This window comes from Oculina patagonica, chromosome 13 (assembly GCF_052425735.1).
Source record: "Oculina patagonica isolate OP01 chromosome 13, crgOcupat, whole genome shotgun sequence".
NCBI classification, from domain to species: domain Eukaryota; kingdom Metazoa; phylum Cnidaria; class Anthozoa; order Scleractinia; family Oculinidae; genus Oculina; species Oculina patagonica.
This window is the reverse complement of record NC_135770.1, coordinates 1,133,261-1,151,488: the sequence shown is the minus strand read 5'-3', so window position 1 is coordinate 1,151,488 and position 18,228 is coordinate 1,133,261. Positions and strand designations below refer to the sequence as shown.

At 38.8% G+C, this 18,228-nt stretch overlaps 1 protein-coding gene across 5 annotated transcripts in view; it reads right to left on the bottom strand.

Annotated features, from left to right (window-relative positions):
- Nucleotides 1-767: 767 nt before the first annotated feature.
- The window catches only part of LOC144636771 (thrombospondin-2-like), a 28,658-nt gene continuing 11,197 nt past the window's right edge, over nucleotides 768-18,228 (bottom strand). For 3 of the 5 annotated variants that reach the window (XM_078495968.1, XM_078495967.1, XM_078495966.1), the window contains 5 exons: nucleotides 16,165-16,448; nucleotides 8,844-9,020; nucleotides 7,975-8,145; nucleotides 7,050-7,220; nucleotides 768-998 (listed from right to left, as the gene is read on the bottom strand). In XM_078495968.1, coding sequence (XP_078352094.1) covers nucleotides 988-998; nucleotides 7,050-7,220; nucleotides 7,975-8,145; nucleotides 8,844-9,020; nucleotides 16,165-16,448 — 814 coding nt within the window. In that variant the 3' untranslated portion in view covers nucleotides 768-987. Of the gene's footprint in view, nucleotides 999-2,935; nucleotides 2,976-7,049; nucleotides 7,221-7,974; nucleotides 8,146-8,843; nucleotides 9,021-16,164; nucleotides 16,449-18,228 lie in introns of all 5 variants that reach the window. The other 2 variants (XM_078495969.1, XM_078495970.1) reach the window with 2 other exon arrangements.

The following is an 18,228-nucleotide window of genomic DNA, read 5'->3' as shown; positions in this document are numbered from 1 at the left end:
CTTTGTTTTGCATATTTATGTTCATCTCACACGTGCGAAAACAATTGTCGCATTCTGATTGGCTTTTCGTTTGTAAACTTAAGACTAACCCATGAACCCTGCTTGGGTTTAACTATAGTTAGCGTGTATTGTTTTGGATCAGCGAGGCGCAAATTTTCTAACTAAAGTTAGGGCGAACAGAGTAGCGGTCACATTACCGAAATAGCTAACTATAGTTAACGCCGTCCTAACTATAGTTAGCAGTCTAGATGTGACCGCAGCCATTGTAAATCATCCAACCGTAAACACGTGGACACGCGAACCTGTCAAAAATGAACCAATTTGATTGGTCAATTTTTGAGGGGTTTACGTGTTCACGTGTTTACGGTTGTTTACGCGAACCTGTCAAAAATGGACCAATTTGATTGGTTTATTTTTGACAGGTTTACGTGTTCACGTGTTTACGGTTGGAAGATTTACAATATTCAAATTGAATTTGAATGTTTGAAACGAATAATGCAATCCGTTGGCCGTTAATCAAAACTATTCCGGAAGTTTAGGCGGCATGCGCTGAGTATTTTGACTGTAAATATTTTTGAACTTTAGGCTAAATGGATTTAACGCTAGGTACGCAACTGCTGAATTTACAAAAAACGTAGCTGTCGTTATAAATCATAAGTCATGGAGAGAAACATATTGCATTGTTATACATTTGTTTTCGGTAAAGGCTTATCTCCACAGCTCGGGTGTTTAAATAGCAAAAAATCACCGCGACAAATTTTCTTTAATTTAAGCTTGCTTTATTTTTCCCACACCAACAACGAAACTCGTTTAACTGATAAACAATATTATCCGAATCCGACATCCATAAGAGGAGATATGGAGACGCCATAAGGTCGAATATTTTCCCGTCAAATTATCCCTTGCTATGTTTTTCCAAACTGTGATTAACCAGCCCCCATTCACAGTTAAAGGAAATGATCCCCATTGTCTCCCAGTTTGATCTGTTTATTGTAGATCTGCAAAAATAATAAATTCAGCAGTTGTATTAAGTTCATCTGTTGACACGCGTATCTGAACAATTTTGAATTTAAAAGTTTAATTCTTCGTTTTCAGGAATTTTTCTATCTTTTTCAAGTTTCTTAGATAATATTATCATTTTCAGTTAATTTTGCAGTTTTTATCGAAATTTTTAAATTAATACATCACGTTTCAACTGCAGCGACTTTCTGACGTCGTGAAAAATAATTATATTTAAAATAAATGCTTCATAACCAGTGCACTATTTCAAAAAAAGTACAAGCCGTGTGCACTTTCTGTCCCCATCCGTGTAAAATATAAATATTTAAAAAATATTTAATATTTTTATAAAAAAAAATATTTAAAAAATATTTAACGGCACAAGAAAAACATCAGTGCGGCGAACCACACTGCTCGGCATCCCCATCCTCAGCTGGGGCTGGAACCCATGCCTCCTTTCGGAGCCTATTCCAGTAGGAGATTAGATCCATGGGCGGCCCCAGCAACCCAAGAGATGAGAAGCCACCAAGGGGATGCCAGGCAGCAAAAGACTAGGAAAGTGCTGTGAAGTGTTTTAGTTACAAGGTTGTTCAAGGTTACTCTTAGGTTTAAAGCCCAGGGTTGCTTAGCCCACAGTTGCAGTTTCTTGGTTTTTGACCAGTTTTGTCTAGTATCTAGTTCGAAGCAGTCGTTTGGGCTGCATTAGTTCTGTTTCTCAGAGTAGGCATGTTTGGGAATCAAAACTGTCCGTGTGTCCCACCCACATGGCGTTCTTGTTTGGGTTTTTAGTCCAACTCTGTAGTTTTACCATTAGAATTTAATTAGTTATTCTCTACTTTTGTTGATCATCTAACAAGTGCGTTCTGACGAGTTTAATCATGCTGTGGGATATGCAATAAATGTTCCCACGCTCAACAAACCCAAACATGTCTACATTTTACCCATATTAGAAGGGCTACTAGTTCGCTATAGTTAGCTATGCAGTAGATGCATAAGGAGAGTATTAAAGAACTGAAGGGTACTGAAACGGTTATAGAGTCCTGGAACCTCCTGCATGCCAAGCGACACAGCTAGTTATTCCCTGTACATGTACAGTAACCTAACAAAAGCATCATCAGATCATCAGATCAATTTTAGAGATCCCTAGATGCAATTTGGAATGGCGGCATAAGTCCTTTTCTTTCATCGCCGTCAGGATCTGGAACTCAATACCACCATTTGTAAGGGACGCTAACGATCTTTTAACTTTTAACGATTACTAGGTAAATATTTTAGGTTTTAATATTTTTAACTCTTTTTAGGCGCCTATTATATAATACATATTTACATAGATAATTATATAACTTTTTTTCTTTTAGGCCATCCCAATAAAATGTTTCGTTTCCCATCGCCCGACCGACCCATTTTTTTCGAAAAGTAAAAAAAAAATTCTAGATTCACTAGTCAAAGAAGCAAGAACTTCAATTTACAAACACATGATCTTGTTTTATTAACAACAATTGGTATGATGTGATGTCTTTGTCTTTAATAAACATCGACACTACGTTATTTATAGACTGTTAAGGAATAACGAACGAAAAGACCACGTTTTCGAGTTGACTTTGTAATCAGGCTTTCATACTAAGCAGCCCGGCCTTCTCTGGAACCCAGAACCCTTGAAGTTTTCATTCTTTTTTTATTTTATTTTTTTGCCCGACCGACCGACCCACCATCACAAGAGACGGGGCGATGGGAAAGAAACATTTTATTGGGATGGCCTTATACAATTTTGCGTTCACGCACACATTTTAACGAGCGCTTGCGCTCCTAGGTGTCGCGTGGTTAAATGAAGTATTGTTGTTGTTGTTATGGACCTGTCATGGCTTCTCTGTACTCAAGCGGAGGCAGATTTCGCAGTCTTACATTTGGTTACTTAAACACATAATTAGGCAATTACCTGCTTATCCCCTTTGTAGGACTTTGCTTCCCCTACAGTCCTGTTAAAACACACATCAAATTACATTTTTATCAGATAAAAAAGTGCCAAGAGGTCACTAATTGGGTAATTTTATGCTTGAGCTTTGATAACTAGTTCTTGCAAGACACATGTTATTTATGAACAGTTTTCATTTTTTATTTTATCACGAAATACTTTTAAAGTGTGTGCTATATATTCTCCTATTGAAAAAACGACACCACTACATACAGTGGTCAAATGTAGGTCGGTGTACAGTTCCCGCCTACGAAATGCAAAAAATTTTTCCCAAATTAATAAGTTTGGTAAGTTTGGTAAACATCTATTAGTCCAGGCGATAAGTGTCATTTTAGGAACTAATCGTGCATTTTATGATAAAAGCATAAAAAATGGCACACTAATATTATAAATCATCAGGAATATTTTAAAGATTATAGGCAATCTGGATATGACCTTTTGCGGGGGAACAGAGGCACTTTTCAAAATGGCCGCCAGCCAGAATCTTTATTATGACAGCATAATGCAAAACTACTTACTAGAAGGTTTGATTAATATTTTTAAGGATGGTCATTTATTAAAGAAATTCCAGATTTTAGAAAATTGTTCAGAAATTGAAATTTTGAAATGTTTTGGGAAAAATTTTGCCATTTTGGACTTTATGCAAATTAGATTTTCAAAAGAATTCATTCACACTGATTATATAATAGTACCTTGTTCCCTTTTTTGTTTTTCTTGAAAAGAGTATTTAAACTTGTTTAAATACTGTTTTGCTGAACACATTTCACATATACAAGTAGCTTATTTACGCTTATAGAATGGATCAGCCTGGACGGGACTCCTCAGTAGATCATTCTACTAGATTGAAAAAAACAATTCTCAGCAATTTTCCACAATGGGAAGGATACAATGAGTCTCCAAATGTGCTGTTTGTGGCCAATGGAAACGTCGGAAAATCTCCAAGATCGTGCCATCTCGACGATGAGAGTGAAGCTGTGCTCCTATATCGTGCTGCAAACATTGTTCACGAGGATATGTTAGGAAACAAACGCTGACCACTGGTTCATTCCCAGAAAATTGTTAGGAGAATTCGGTGCCTCAATCTTATCATGTGTGGGACAAACATTAAGGACAAAGCTAGCTACTTGTCACAACTTGCTCTGTTTCTCAACGATGAGAGTGAAGCTGTGCTCTTATAATGTATAACAGTTGTGTGAGCCGGCGTCAAAAACCCTTTTCGAACACCAGGAATTTCGAACAACAAGAGACGCCACTGCCATTATTTCTAGGTGCATTAGTACACTCAAGAACAAGATCAAAAGATCTAGTGGATACACTTTACAGGACGGGAGTATCTGTTTCATATGATCGTGTCCTAGGATTGTCTGCAGACCTTGGTAACTCTGTCATTAGCCACTTCGAGACAGTTGGAACAGTTTGCCTGTCTACACTAAACATTGGTGTGTTCACAACATCAGCAGTCGATAATATTGGCCATGGTCCGACAGCAACTAGTGCACATGGATTCTTCCTTGGGACAGGCATAACACTGTTTCAGCATCCCGACACTGAAAATCGTGACACAGAACAATCATGCGTTTCTATCTCCTGGTCTGGCAAGACCGGACAGCTGTACACACTTGCACCGGCAGCCACTGTCACAAAGAACGAGCCTCCTGTTCCAGAAGTTTGTGGACTGAAACAATCCAGGTGCAGTCTGATGAATAAGGCTGTAGCAGAAGACAATGATAGGACCGGTCACCTCAGCAAGATTATCGATGGTATTGCCAGTGATAAGGACTTGAATCACCTTGGGCTGCATACCACTCAAGAAGACAACAACCAGCAGACCCCAGTTCATGGCCCTGCAGCAGTCAGCGCACTTGTTCCTCTTTCCCGGATGACTCGAAGTCAGTGGCGATGATTCGTCATTCCGTGAATGTGTTGAAAAAGACTGTGACAGTTTTTAATCCTGGGAAAATTTCAGTGATCACATTTGATCAACTACTGTTCAGAATTCAAAGCAAATCCAGTGGATGTGGCCAGAAACATATAAACATATCGGAAGGAGTCATTTGAAGAAATGATGGGTGGCAAACACATCAAGATGGCATTACTTAAAGCACTTTCTAAAAGCACTTGGAGATCTTTCAGATGGCAGTGGCTGGACGTCAGCACTAGTACAAGCTGAAATAGCGACTGCAGGAACTTCAAATTCTTTCCTGAAAGCGGTGCATGTCAAGAAACCGCCCATGCACACAAGATTACAGCTTGCGCTCTCTATAAGCTTCACAGGTATCGTACGTAAAGTGGCAAACAAGTCAGCCAGAATGTAACGGTGCATTGTTTGAAGAATGGTGTCTGGACCAGAGATGGCCAGGATCATTGACGAATTTCGCGTTGTTTTGGACATGAATTAAGGAAACAGCTTCACAGCTTCATCATCACGAGGACCAGCCAGGTGACCTAAGTTATCAAATTGTATTTTTCTGTTATTTTCACCCTTTTGTGATAACTGCAGTCTGTCCCTACCGCTGAAATACATGGAACTTAAAACAGTTGGTATAACAGTTTTTATAATAGTTTTTAAGATAAAATAACAAGAACATGATTATTCCACAACGATAACATCATATTTTGCATTTATTTTTAGCAAGGCAAGCATCGTTCCTCGATCAAGAATATGAGGGCTTTAGTCGAAACCATGGGACAATATGGACAACCCATTCTCTGCACATACCGATTCTTGGTAATCGGAAAGTAATAAATGCAGCAGTCATCGATTCTGTCCGCAATTTGAAAGAGCTTAGCGAACACCAGTGCAACGCGTTCTTTATTAGCCGAATAGTAGAATGCACAACTCGGCTCAGTGATAGGATATACCAAAGAACAATTTGAGTTTATTCACTTGGCGTCCTGATAAAGCAAAAACCCGCACACAGGAGAAGCAACTGTCCATGAAACGGGACTGGCATTTGTTTTCAGCATTATAAATCGCCAGTCAAGTGCGTGATGCTGACCTTTAAGAGTTTTTTCAACATGAAAACCAGTCGTCGCCACCCTCAATGAGTGGATGTACTAAACGCTTCAGAAGATGGTGTAGATGTGTTAAAGAAAATCTGCCCTGTACATTGTTATGCAAACGTGGTAGCTGTCAGCGCCATGAATTGTAGGGACACTTGTTGGTTGAAATCATTGTATCCCATATGAGCTTACGTCAGAACAGTCATAAAGTATACCTCGGGGTTTCTTTAATATGAGTGTAATGAAATCATAATTTGCATATATAATTTTAGTTTCGAAATTACCACTCAAATTCTGTAAGACACTAAAAAAGCAATTTTGATGCCATATTTCTTATCTTTGGTCTTAGATCAATGAGTAAATATCCTAAAAACGATAATTTAACGTTGTACCAAGTCGCTGTGTTCCAAGTTGTCCTAACAAAGAATCCGACTGGCGGCCATTTTGAAAACGTCCCCTCCCCCCTGACAAAGGTCACATCCAGGATGCCTATAATCTTTGAAATGCTCCTCAAGCTTTATAGTATTGGTGTGCAAAGTGTCATGCTTTTATCATAAAGTGCACAATACTTTCACTTATCCACCGGACTATATGCTTTGTAAATTGCGCAAATTTGCAACAACAACATGCACACAAAACAGACCATCAGCACTTTCCAAGCTATGCCATTTCATGGCAAAGAAAGTTAAATTACTGCTTTTGTAGTGCCATTTTTACCGTGATTTTGAAGTAAATTCTTAGCATTTATGGCCATTCCTAACCTAAATATTTGCTATTTTTACTTATTCTAACTTGTAATATAATTTAGACCAGTTTTTTCATATTTTTTTCACATTTTCAATTATATTATGGACTATTTTAATTTAAGATAGACGGCTACTAGTTCATCAGTACAGTTTTCACTGACATGTGTTACCCTCCAAAAAATTGCTTACTCTCTAAATAACATGCCTGATAATCTAGTTGCCAGTTGAACAGAGGGGCATCACATACATAGAGATCTATTTGAGTCACATTTAAAGCATCCATTCTAGTCACAACCAAGCTACATTTGAAACTAATTTTCCATCCATACCTTGGCATTTTCCCTCGTTACATCTCTTGCGTTTCTTGGATTTTCCCTTACAGTTTTTCCCGCCTTCTGAGGGGGGTGGGTTGGTGCAGGTACGGGTTTTATATTTCTTCCCTTTACCGCAGGTCTTGCTACACTCGCCGTACGCCGACCAGTTAGTCCAACCACCATCAACTGAAATAATATAACACATTACTTTCAATCACTCACTTAATCAATCAATCAGTCAATCAATCAATCAATCAATCAATCAATCAATCAATCAATCAATCAATCAATCAGTCAGTCAGTTAGTCAGTCAGTCAGCCAGCCAGCCAGCCATTCAGTCAGTCAGCCAGTCAGTCAGTCAGTCAGTCAGTCAGTCAGTCAGTCAGTCAGTCAGTCAGTCAGCCAGTCAGTCAGTCAGTCAGTCAGTCAGCCAGCCAGCCAGCCAGCCAGCCAGTCAGTCAGTCAGTCAGTCAGTCAGTCAGTCAGCCAGCCAGCCAGTCAGCAAGTCAGTCAGTCAGTCAGTCAGTCAGCCAGCCAGCCAGCCAGTCAGTCAGTCAGTCAGTCAGTCAGTCAGTCAGTCAGTCAGCCGGCCGGCCGGTCGGTCGGTCGGTCGGTCGGTCAGTCAGCCAGCCAGCCAGTCAGTCAGTCAGTCAGTCAGCCAGCCAGCCAGCCAGCCAGCCAGTCAGTCAGTCAGTCAGTCAGCCAGCCAGCCAGCCAGTCAGTCAGTCAGTCAGTCAGTCAGTCAGTCAGTCAGTCAGTCAGTCAGCCAGCCAGCCAGTCGGTCGGTCAGTCAGTCAGTCAGTCAGTCAGTCAGTCAGTCAGTCAGTCAGTCAGTCAGTCAGTCAGTTAGTCAGCCAGTCAGCCAGTCTGTCTGTCTATCAATCAGTATACTTGTCAATCCTGATTCTTTTCAATGTAACCAATCAAACAAATATATTACCGCTGCAAGACTGAGCGTTGCAGCTTTGTGCCTCCACGTTGTCTCCAACACAATACGCGCCACAATTTGACGGAGGGGGATTGGTACAGGTTCTTCTGCGTTCCTTTATTCCGCCTTCACACGTAACACTGCACTCGCTCCAGTCTCCAAAGTCGCTCCATCCACCATCCACTACACAAGAACAAATAACAACAATATCAAAAAACAATAACACCAATCAACACCATATCAAATTTTGGTCTGTTAAGTTAAAAAATGCCCAATACTATTTGATATTTATGAAGAACAGGCAAGGTTAAATGATTAAACTAAACTGAAATAGAAGTGCGCTTGAGGAAGATGTTACTAACAAATTAAAAGTCGTGGTGAAAGAAGAAAAAAATGTTATTGTAACGGTCCATAGTTGCGTGACCTGGCCGCCTTATATAGGCCCTACCATATTTGGAAGATCATGTGCGCTGTTGACGAAGACGAGTGTATTCCAGTGGAGCGACGATTAAGGAAAAAAGAGAATTGTCCTTGTTAACCTGATGTTATGAGTTGTTCAGTCTTCTTTCGGCTGTCGAATCACTTAGGAGTTATAATATTTTAGCTCTGACCAAAAGATATAGATCGGCCAATATAAACGGTGTCGGATCGGACTGATTCGCTATATAAAAATGAAGCCCACTAGACTGAGACTTGTCCACCAAAACCATTTGTGTGTCTAATGTTACTCGTGTGATAATGAGATCGAAAAAAAATGTAGGTACTCTCGAATCACGTGTGGAGTTGGATCTGATCCGGTAAACCATCGATCGAATGAACGTCTTGTCATAAAGTCCTAAACGATTGAAAGCTCTTGTACATACTACCATTCGGCTACTTACCAGGGCATGGACCATTATTACATGGTTTGGTCTCCTTGTTGGATCCAGTACATTCTGCTCCACCATAAGCCGGAGGGGGATTGGTGCAGGTACGAGAGCGTTCCTGCTGTCCATCTCCACAAGTCACACTGCACTCGCTCCAGTCTCCAAAGTCACTCCATCCACCATCGACAGCAACTGAAATAAGAGTATTTTAGTGAACTGGGAACAGTTTTCCTTTGAACTATTTTTTTTTTCGCGATATTAAGCGTGTTTCGATATGGAAGCTGTTTGTTTGCTTTGTCATAGTTTTGATTTCAATTGTTGCACTACATGAATGAAGCAATGTCGCAAAGGACGTGTTGGACGGTTTTCTGCATTCTGTGATTGTATTACCAACCCGTGATGCATAACAGTGCAACTATTTGAACCGGGCCACTTAAGACAAAATTACCCAATTATAACGTTCATAGAGAACAAATTAAGGCAACGAACTAATAATGTACCAATAAGGCAATAAAACAATGATACAATAAGATTTTAAACCCCAACAGAATTGCAGAAAGTTGCGGTCCTCTCAGTAAACGTGATTGATTAGTTGCTATACAAAATTTCAAGAGTTTTCAAGCTACATTTTCTTTTTTTTTTTACATAATATAATAAATATGATAAGTCGCCAATACAGAATCAGTAGAGTATATGGAGAGTATATAGGAGAGTAGTAAGTATGCAAATTCAAGTTAAACAAATCTTTATGCTTTCACTTTTTGCCTTCTAATCACTTGGAGCGCTTACCATTTCCCCAAAAAGATGTATTGAGATTTGAACAATAAAAGCAATTCATCTACCGAGATAGCTTGTGATGGTGAATTTGTGAGCCTTTAGTTTCTTAGTATGAGTAATGTAAATCTAAGCATTTAATTTTTATTCTAGTATTGTTTGTATCAAATTTCTCTTCGTAATTATATTATATAAAATTATAAACAATATATATATAATAAACAAGCGAGAAAGTAAGAATTCTATTCTTAATAAATGGTGTAGTGAAAGTAAGTATATGCGTTGTCAGCGTGTGATGTATGTACTGTAAGTAAGTAATGTATTGCAAGTTAGTGACGTATCATAAGTTTCAAATTGTAAGTGATCTGTTTTGAAGCGATGTGTTTTGGATTGTAAGTAATAATTATACTGTAAGTTTAAACAACGTCCTGTAAATAAGTTCTGTAGGGTGACCTTTTTTGTAAACAATATTTGTCAAGTTAATAAATAATTATTAAAAAAGTGAGAAAGTTTTGAACAACAGAAAGTGCTTTTCCAACGTAAGCAAACTGACCGAAAGTCATTCCTCTATCATGTACGAAAAAGATCGCCTTCCTTTTTTTTTACTTTCTTTACGTTTTGATTAACTACCTTATTACATGAAATTTTCGAGACACGTTGACTTCGCGATTTGAGGTGCGCATATTTCGCGATACTTAAGTGGAAGTCCCGCTTAAAGCGGTCCTCTCGACTTCGCGCTAAAAGAAAGTTTCCGTTTATTTTTTGCCTGTGAAAAGGCTTTGGTCCATACATACAAAAAACCAATAAATTATTTTCTAGTTCTTTATTTTCGCTTTGCTACAGACCAAATTGAATTTTGGCCGACATGGGGCCGCCAACGGTAGTCGAAGGGCTAAATTTCGACCATTTTGTGAAGCGCGCTATGTCCACAAAAATGTACTTGACGGAATATCATTTGGCACAAATTCTAAGACACCTTTATTTAGTTCACTGACGAAACGAGGAAAATTTTACGAAAATTCTAAGCATGCCAGCGCTTCTGAAATACACAATACTCTGAGGTCTTTATTCACACGTTAAAATTTAGGTAAATACAAGAGAATAAAACTCAAAAGTTTCAACATAAATTGGAGTAAAAAAGCACTTCAATGTAATCTTCTTACCTCAATGAATCGTTTTCTACTTTCAAACCGGTGGGTATCTCCTTGGATTGCACGCGAGAACAAATTAAAATCTGCCATATTCAATGTGTTTACATAATTGTCGCTTCGTGCCAAAGCTCATTTCCATAACCTTGCAATCGATGAGAAAACTCCCTCCACCGTCCAAACTCGATTAAATACCTTTAGAATATAAGGAAATTGCTTCTTTTGATATTCCTATACCATACAGATCCAGCGCTGAGAAAAATTGCGTTGAAGATGACAAGAATACTCGCGGCGTGCGAGACTCCACAAAGTAAATATTGACGGTAACACTGGTCGCACTTGTCCCATAATTTAAGTTCAATATTCGCTCCCGTGGTATCTCTAGGGGAAGAAGAAGAGTCGAAATTCAGCCATTTAATAAATATAAAACGTGTTAAAACGACAAATTGAATTCTGACAACGGGAATCGATCATGCAAAGACAACTTATAACTTTACGTCCAGAAACATCACTTACAGGTTGCTTACTGAGGAAGCGTATTCGCCAGATACAATCCACAAGTTTGAATAGAACTGTTTTATGTTATGAAGTGATGAAAAGGCATAAGCTTCAATTCATTCTAGATACGTTTGCTTTCGTAATCGGTCATTCGAAGCCACAATGGAAGGTTTGTGCTTCGGGATCCATCAACTTATTTTTCCCCTTGCGACACGATGTCACACAACTATGAATTGTGACGTGACTGGCTGATCAGAGGTCAAACAAGGGTCAAACTTTGGGGGTGGTGGGGAGGGGGTTGGGTTGTCGGTCGGTATTTACAGCAGGGGAAAACTTGAGGGGTTGAAGAGCTTTTTTCACAGCAAGAGAAAACTCAGCAGTTGAAAGCATTTAAACGAATTTATGCTTTCCATTGGTCAACATGTTCTTTATTTTTCTTTGAATATGTACTAAAAAAGTTCACTGCGACTTCAGCCAAACAAAATTATTAAACATAACTTGAATAAAGTAAAAGCACTTATGCCTAAATGGATATAGCGAAAAATCACTGATGAAAAACTCAGTGTTGGTTTGTGTTTGTTTGTTTCTTTTAAAAGAAACCTCTGGAATTGCCCCAAGAATGTGAAAGAAACTGCATACACAGCTATTGTTCGCCCAAAGCTCGAATACGCTTGCGCAGCCTGGGATTCTTATCTCCAAAATGTTCGAAAGAGTACAGAGGAAAGCGGCGCGGTTTTGCACAAACGACTACCACCCAACCGCCAGTGTAACTGATATGATCCAGGAGTTGGGCTGGCAAACATTGGAACAACGAAGAAAATCTTTTCGACTTACATTACTATATAAAATGAGTCACGACCTTGTAGATATAAATGTTGACTCCTATCTTAGTAGACATAATAAATCCAGAACTCGCGGCAGCCATAATTTCAAATATACGCAATATAGAGCGACGAAAAACGCGTATTTTTACTCGTATTTTCCGAGGACCATAAGAGAGTGGAATGCACTCCCTGCGGCGATTGTTGAGTCCGACTCTCTTACGTCTTTCCAGTCTGGACTGCGCGAGCATTTTCATTAATTTAGTGGTTTACCCATATAATTTTAGAATTTTTAGATTTTTAGAATTTTTAGATTTTTAGAATTAATTTAGAATTTTTCAGTTATTATATATGAACATATTGTATTTTTACTTATTTTTAGACGTTGGTGTGATATCCGTATGGACTTTTTACCGACATATTAAATGTAGATGTAGATGTAGATGTAGATGTAGATGTAGATGTAGATGTAGATGTAGATGTAGATGTAGATGTAGATGTAGATGTAGATGTAGATGTAGATGTAGATGTACATCTATCCTGCTAGAAATGTTGTATTGCGTAGTAACCCGTCGCAAAACGAATGTCTGTTTGCCTTGGTCAAGTCCAAATATATCCATGCGCCCTCATATACTTGGAAAAGCCACAAATGAAGGGCGATAAAGGAAGGAGTGTAATTGGTATGACATTCTCTTCTTGTGCATGAAAAGGAGTAAGAAACGCGTACGGGAAATAGAGACAAGTTTAGGGAATGGAAATGATTTAATGGAAAGGGAAAGTCATTCACGGGATACTTAATGAGAACTAAAACAGTTCAACGGGGATTAGGAAATGAAAACGGGAACTGAAAAAGGTTTGAGAGAATCATTATAGGCCCTCTGTAATGGCCCTAGATCACATATGTACATGCCGTCAGTCCTGATTACAATTCGCCTTTTTCGATTCCCTTTTGGTTTCTAAATTTCCCGCTGTCAAACAACTACGCTAATTAGATTTAGAAAGCACGAACTGTACTTGCAAGCTTGCGGCTTGTTATCGGTAAAAAATGCCTGTATACTTTATGAACATCAAGGATGGAGGTGGGTGTGGGGATTTCAGAGGAGTTAGCGCCCTCGCACGTCTTCAGGAATTCCAAGATGACATTTCAGCCCACTTGAATCGCTTTCTAACGCGATGTTCTTGAATATCAATTGATTCTGGTTCGCGCGGGTCACTTTGGCCTACGCGAAGACAAGGTTATGGAAATGTTTGTGTGCCCAATGCATCGGGGTTATCTCGGAAAATACCCGGGGGGGGGGGGGGGTACTACCATATATGGGCTATACAGGTATGTACCGCCCGATAGGGTATGGTTTTTGAGGTTCTCGGTCCTTAAATATGGTATCATTTTTGGTCCTTTTGGCATTTTGTTCCTGGTGTGATCCTTAGATAGGGTACCTATTTTCTTTCAGCTTTAATAAACGCCCAGATAAACGAAAAGAAAAGTATCTTAAAACTGAAATACCCGTTCAAGTATTTGTATAGCGATTTTATAAAGATTTGTGTTTGGCCGTGCGCGGTTAGCCGCTATTTAGGTCGTCACGGAACGCTTCTTCTTCCCTTGAATAGGGTGTCAATTTTCGGTTTGGGGCCTTAAAAAGGGTATCAATTTTCGCTTTCTTTATCCTTAAATAGGGTAAAGGTTTAAGAACCTTGGCAGCACACCCCTATCCGAAATTTATGGGAGTACCCCCCCCCCCCCCGGGGGAAAATATTGGAAATGTACCAAATTTGCTCCCAAATGCCCGCATACCACAGAAGTAAATTAGCAAAGGCACGTTACACTTGAGTGATACAAGGTGGAATAAGAAACAAGGAAAAAATAAATATTTAGCGATAAAAACACGAGTCACTTATTAAAAATAAAAGATCATTTACTACTTGTGAGTTTTCTCTTGCTGTGAAAAAAGCTCTTCAACCCCTCAAGTTTTCTCCTGCTGTAAAATACCGACAACCCAACCCCCTCCCCACCACCCCCAAAGTTTGACCCTTGTTTGACCTCTGATCAGCCAGTCACGTCACAATTCATAGTTGTGTGACATCGTGTCGCAAGGGGAAAAATAAGTTGATGGATCCCGAAGCACAAACCTTCCATTGTGGCTTCGAATGACCGATTACGAAAGCAAACGTATCAAGAATGAATTGAAGCTTATGCCTTTTCATCACTTCATAACATAAAACAGTTCTATTCAAACTTGTGGATTGTATCTGGCGAATACGCTTCCTCAGTAAGCAACCTGTAAGTGATGTTTCTGGACGTAAAGTTATAAGTTGTCTTTGCATGATCGATTCCCGTTGTCAGAATTCAATTTGTCGTTTTAACACGTTTTATATTTATTAAATGGCTGAATTTCGACTCTTCTTCTTCCCCTAGAGATACCACGGGAGCGAATATTGAACTTAAATTATGGGACAAGTGCGACCAGTGTAACCGTCAATATTTACTTTGTGGAGTCTCGCACGCCGCGAGTATTCTTGTCATCTTCAACGCAATTTTTCTCAGCGCTGGATCTGTATGGTATAGGAATATCAAAAGAAGCAATTTCCTTATATTCTAAAGGTATTTAATCGAGTTTGGACGGTGGAAGGAGTTTTCTCATCGATTGCAAGGTTATGCAAATGAGCTTTGGCACGAAGCGACAATTATGTAAACACACTGAATATGGCAGATTTTAATTTGTTCTCGCGTGCAATCCAAGGAGATACCCACCGGTTTGAAAGTAGAAAACGATTCATTGAGGTAAGAAGATTACATTGAAGTGCTTTTTTACTCCAATTTATGTTGAAACTTTTGAGTTTTATTCTCTTGTATTTACCTAAATTTTAACGTGTGAATAAAGACCTCAGAGTATGGTGTATTTCAGAAGCGCTGGCATGCTTAGAATTTTCGTAAAATTTTCCTCGTTTCGTCAGTGAACTAAATAAAGGTGTCTTAGAATTTGTGCCAAATGATATTCCGTCAAGTACATTTTTGTGGACATAGCGTGCTTCGCAAAATGGTCGAAATTTAGCCCTTCGACTACCGTTGGCGGCCCCATGTCGGCCAAAATTCAATTTGGTCTGAAGCAAAGCGAAAATAAAGAACTAGAAAATAATTTATTGCTTTTTTGTATGTATGGACCAAAGCCTTTTCACAGGCAAAGAATAAACGGAAACTTTCTTTTGGCGCGAAGTCGAGAGGACCGCTTTAAGCGGGACTTCCACTTAAATTTCGCGATTTTGCGAAAATTTTGTATTTTGAATCACTTGAATTTCGCGTTTTTGAGTGAGGCAGAATTTACATTTTCTTGGCAAAATTAATTAACATGCCTTTGAATTAAATAAAGCGACTTCATCAAAGGAACAATAACTTCAAAATTAACAAAAACGCAAGGGCGGGACTGAATTTCGGCAATAGCAACAACAGAGCAGTTCTCACAATGTCATACTTGTACGTGCATGAGTGATTATTCTTTTTGAGTCAATTGATGACAACATCCATTTACATTGAAAATTCCTTCTTTCAGTGGTACTAACCTTATTCTTTCTTGATTTTTTACTTATGTGAGTCACTTAATTTTCGCGTCATGTTATGTTCGCGACACTTATTGTTCGCGTCACTTTAATTTCGCGACTTTTTTAGAATCGCGAAACTCGCGAAATTAAGGTGTCGCAAGAATTTCATGTAATAAGGTAAAAAAAATTTCTAACCACGAAGTGGCCTAGTTAAAGTATTTGCATAGTGAAAATCCATTCTCGTGCCCAGAGCCTCTTGTCCCTCTTAGCCGACTGAGCCTGGGGCACGAGGAACAAGTGGCTCTGAAGACAAATGATTTGACTGGTTAGATTTTTAACAAAAAGATTGTAAATCTAGCCAATCAAATCAACGATAATAAAATCTCGTACAACAAAGTGATTTTAACACGGTTGATTCGATTAGTTATGTTCAAATCTAGCCAATCAAATCATGTGTACCCAAAGCCACTTGTTCCTCGTGCCCCAAGCTAAGCCGGCTAATAGGGGCAAGCGGTTCTGGTTAAGAGGATAAGTAAAAATTAAGTAAAGTTATAGAATTACGTGATTTCATGCGGCAGCATTTGAATTTTTCAATGCAGTTAATTTCATCGCAGGTGCTTTTGTAGATGCCGGTCATGTAATATGGTTTCTTTGAGCAATAAGAAAGCCCCGTGTCGTCAAAACTAACGGAAACATCTTCATCGAAGCAGTCGTCATAACTATCTTCCGGTTGATTCTGCGGACGGCAACACTTTGCTTCTTCAATGTCAGACAAACCTTGTCCATCTGATTTCCTGAAGCCATTCAAGAAATAACCGTCGGGGCATAAAGCCCAGACATTATTCCTGTAAAGAACAAAAAAATAATCGACAACGTACACCAGTGATAAATATAAAAGGATGAAATAAACAACTTCAATTCTAAAAAACGATTTGTAACTGATCTAAAAATTGTAAAAAAAGGTTTAAAAAGATGTTATAAAAGGAAGTTTCCAGAAAAATTCAATAAAGTGCGGCAAGGCTAAATAAAGAGTTCGCTCATCTTCTGCAAATAGGTAGACCTTAGTAAGACTAAAAACATTATGTTGTTTTTTTTTTCTTTAAACATTTTTATTTTTCTAAAATAAACGAAATTTTCAATTTCACGTCTAGAATCCATTCAGAGGGTTCAATCTGGGTTGAAAATCGACCGTTTTCATTCGATTCGCATGTCAAAACAATCAAGCGCAGAAAAAAATTAATACAACCGGTAATTTATTGCATGATTTTTGCTTATCCAGAGAAGCATAGTTTCAAGAGTTTTGGTTTAATCTAAATATTTAACGGTAAACAAATCCATACTATTCTCACGCGCCATGAAAGTCGGTCGGTCAAAAGAATCGTCATATTCACCATGTGCCATATCTCGGAATTCCTTGAGATGGAGGTATTTCAACTGTAGAAGGATGATTCTTTCAAAACATACAAAATGGCACAAAATCACGCCAGCCTTCGAGCAAAAGTATTACCACGGTATTTGTTAGTTAAATTAATTTAATCGCAATACTAGCAATACTAAGGCATAAATCAACATAAATATGTTCACCTTTGCTCGGCTTTTAAAAAGTCCTGACCGTTGCAATACGTTTTTTTTCCTGTCATTTCTTCAATGGCTTCCCATTCAGTTCGCATGCTCTTGTCAAATCCGTCTTGAGACTGCGGAATTTGAAGCAACTACTGCTAGGTTTGTATCCAAACATGTCTTGTCATGATTAACGTGCGCTACTTGTGTTACTTAATTAAGCCATATTTCAGGTAATAGCGGGCAAAGTGTTTTCAATAAGCCACTTTGCAGTGCCCGTTGGAAGCCATTGAGACAAACGTGACAGTGAAGCGGGTAAGGGGGCTTGGTAAAACGTAAGCTCAATCTGAGTTGCTTTGTATGAAGTACACAAAGGCTATATATTTGTTTCTGAAAACCCAATGTTCTTCTTGTGGTATGCATTCTTCCAGGCGTAGACTCAAGCACACGGAATTTTGTGCTGAACGCATGCGCATATATGAAGTACACAAAGGCTATATATTTTCACCAAATCTTACTGAGAACTGGTTAAAACTCAACAAAATTGCGGGGTTCAATTATCGCCGAGTTTTTCAGAAAAAAATTCTATGGTAATAGAAAAGAGTTGAATTTGAATGAAATATTCATCTATAAGCCAAGCGCTCATCAACCCCCCCGGGGGGGGGGGGGATCATCAACAAACGAAAATTAACAAGCGTTTGTAATTTATTCTTGGTCATTACCTTTTATTTTAGTGGCAGCTCCTAAAATGCTATTTGGTTGAATGAAGGAACTTAGGAATAGAGTTTTTATTCGTCTTTTCTTCGCTATTTAGGCTGAAACTCGTCGTCCATCGGCTCGCTCTGGAATTTTATTTATTTTGTCGGCGTACGGTGATCGTCTTTTGAACTGACGAGGGCATTCGAAATCCCGCATGTCTTAAACAATTTCCTCACAATCTCTTTTACAATAATTATTTCTGCCTGAGACTGTTTTTTTTTTCCTTTCCTTCTGTTCCTTTCCTTGAAGTTTAGTTAAATCTGATTGCAGAATCACTGCTAACGTGACTTTTCAAGAGAAGAAGGG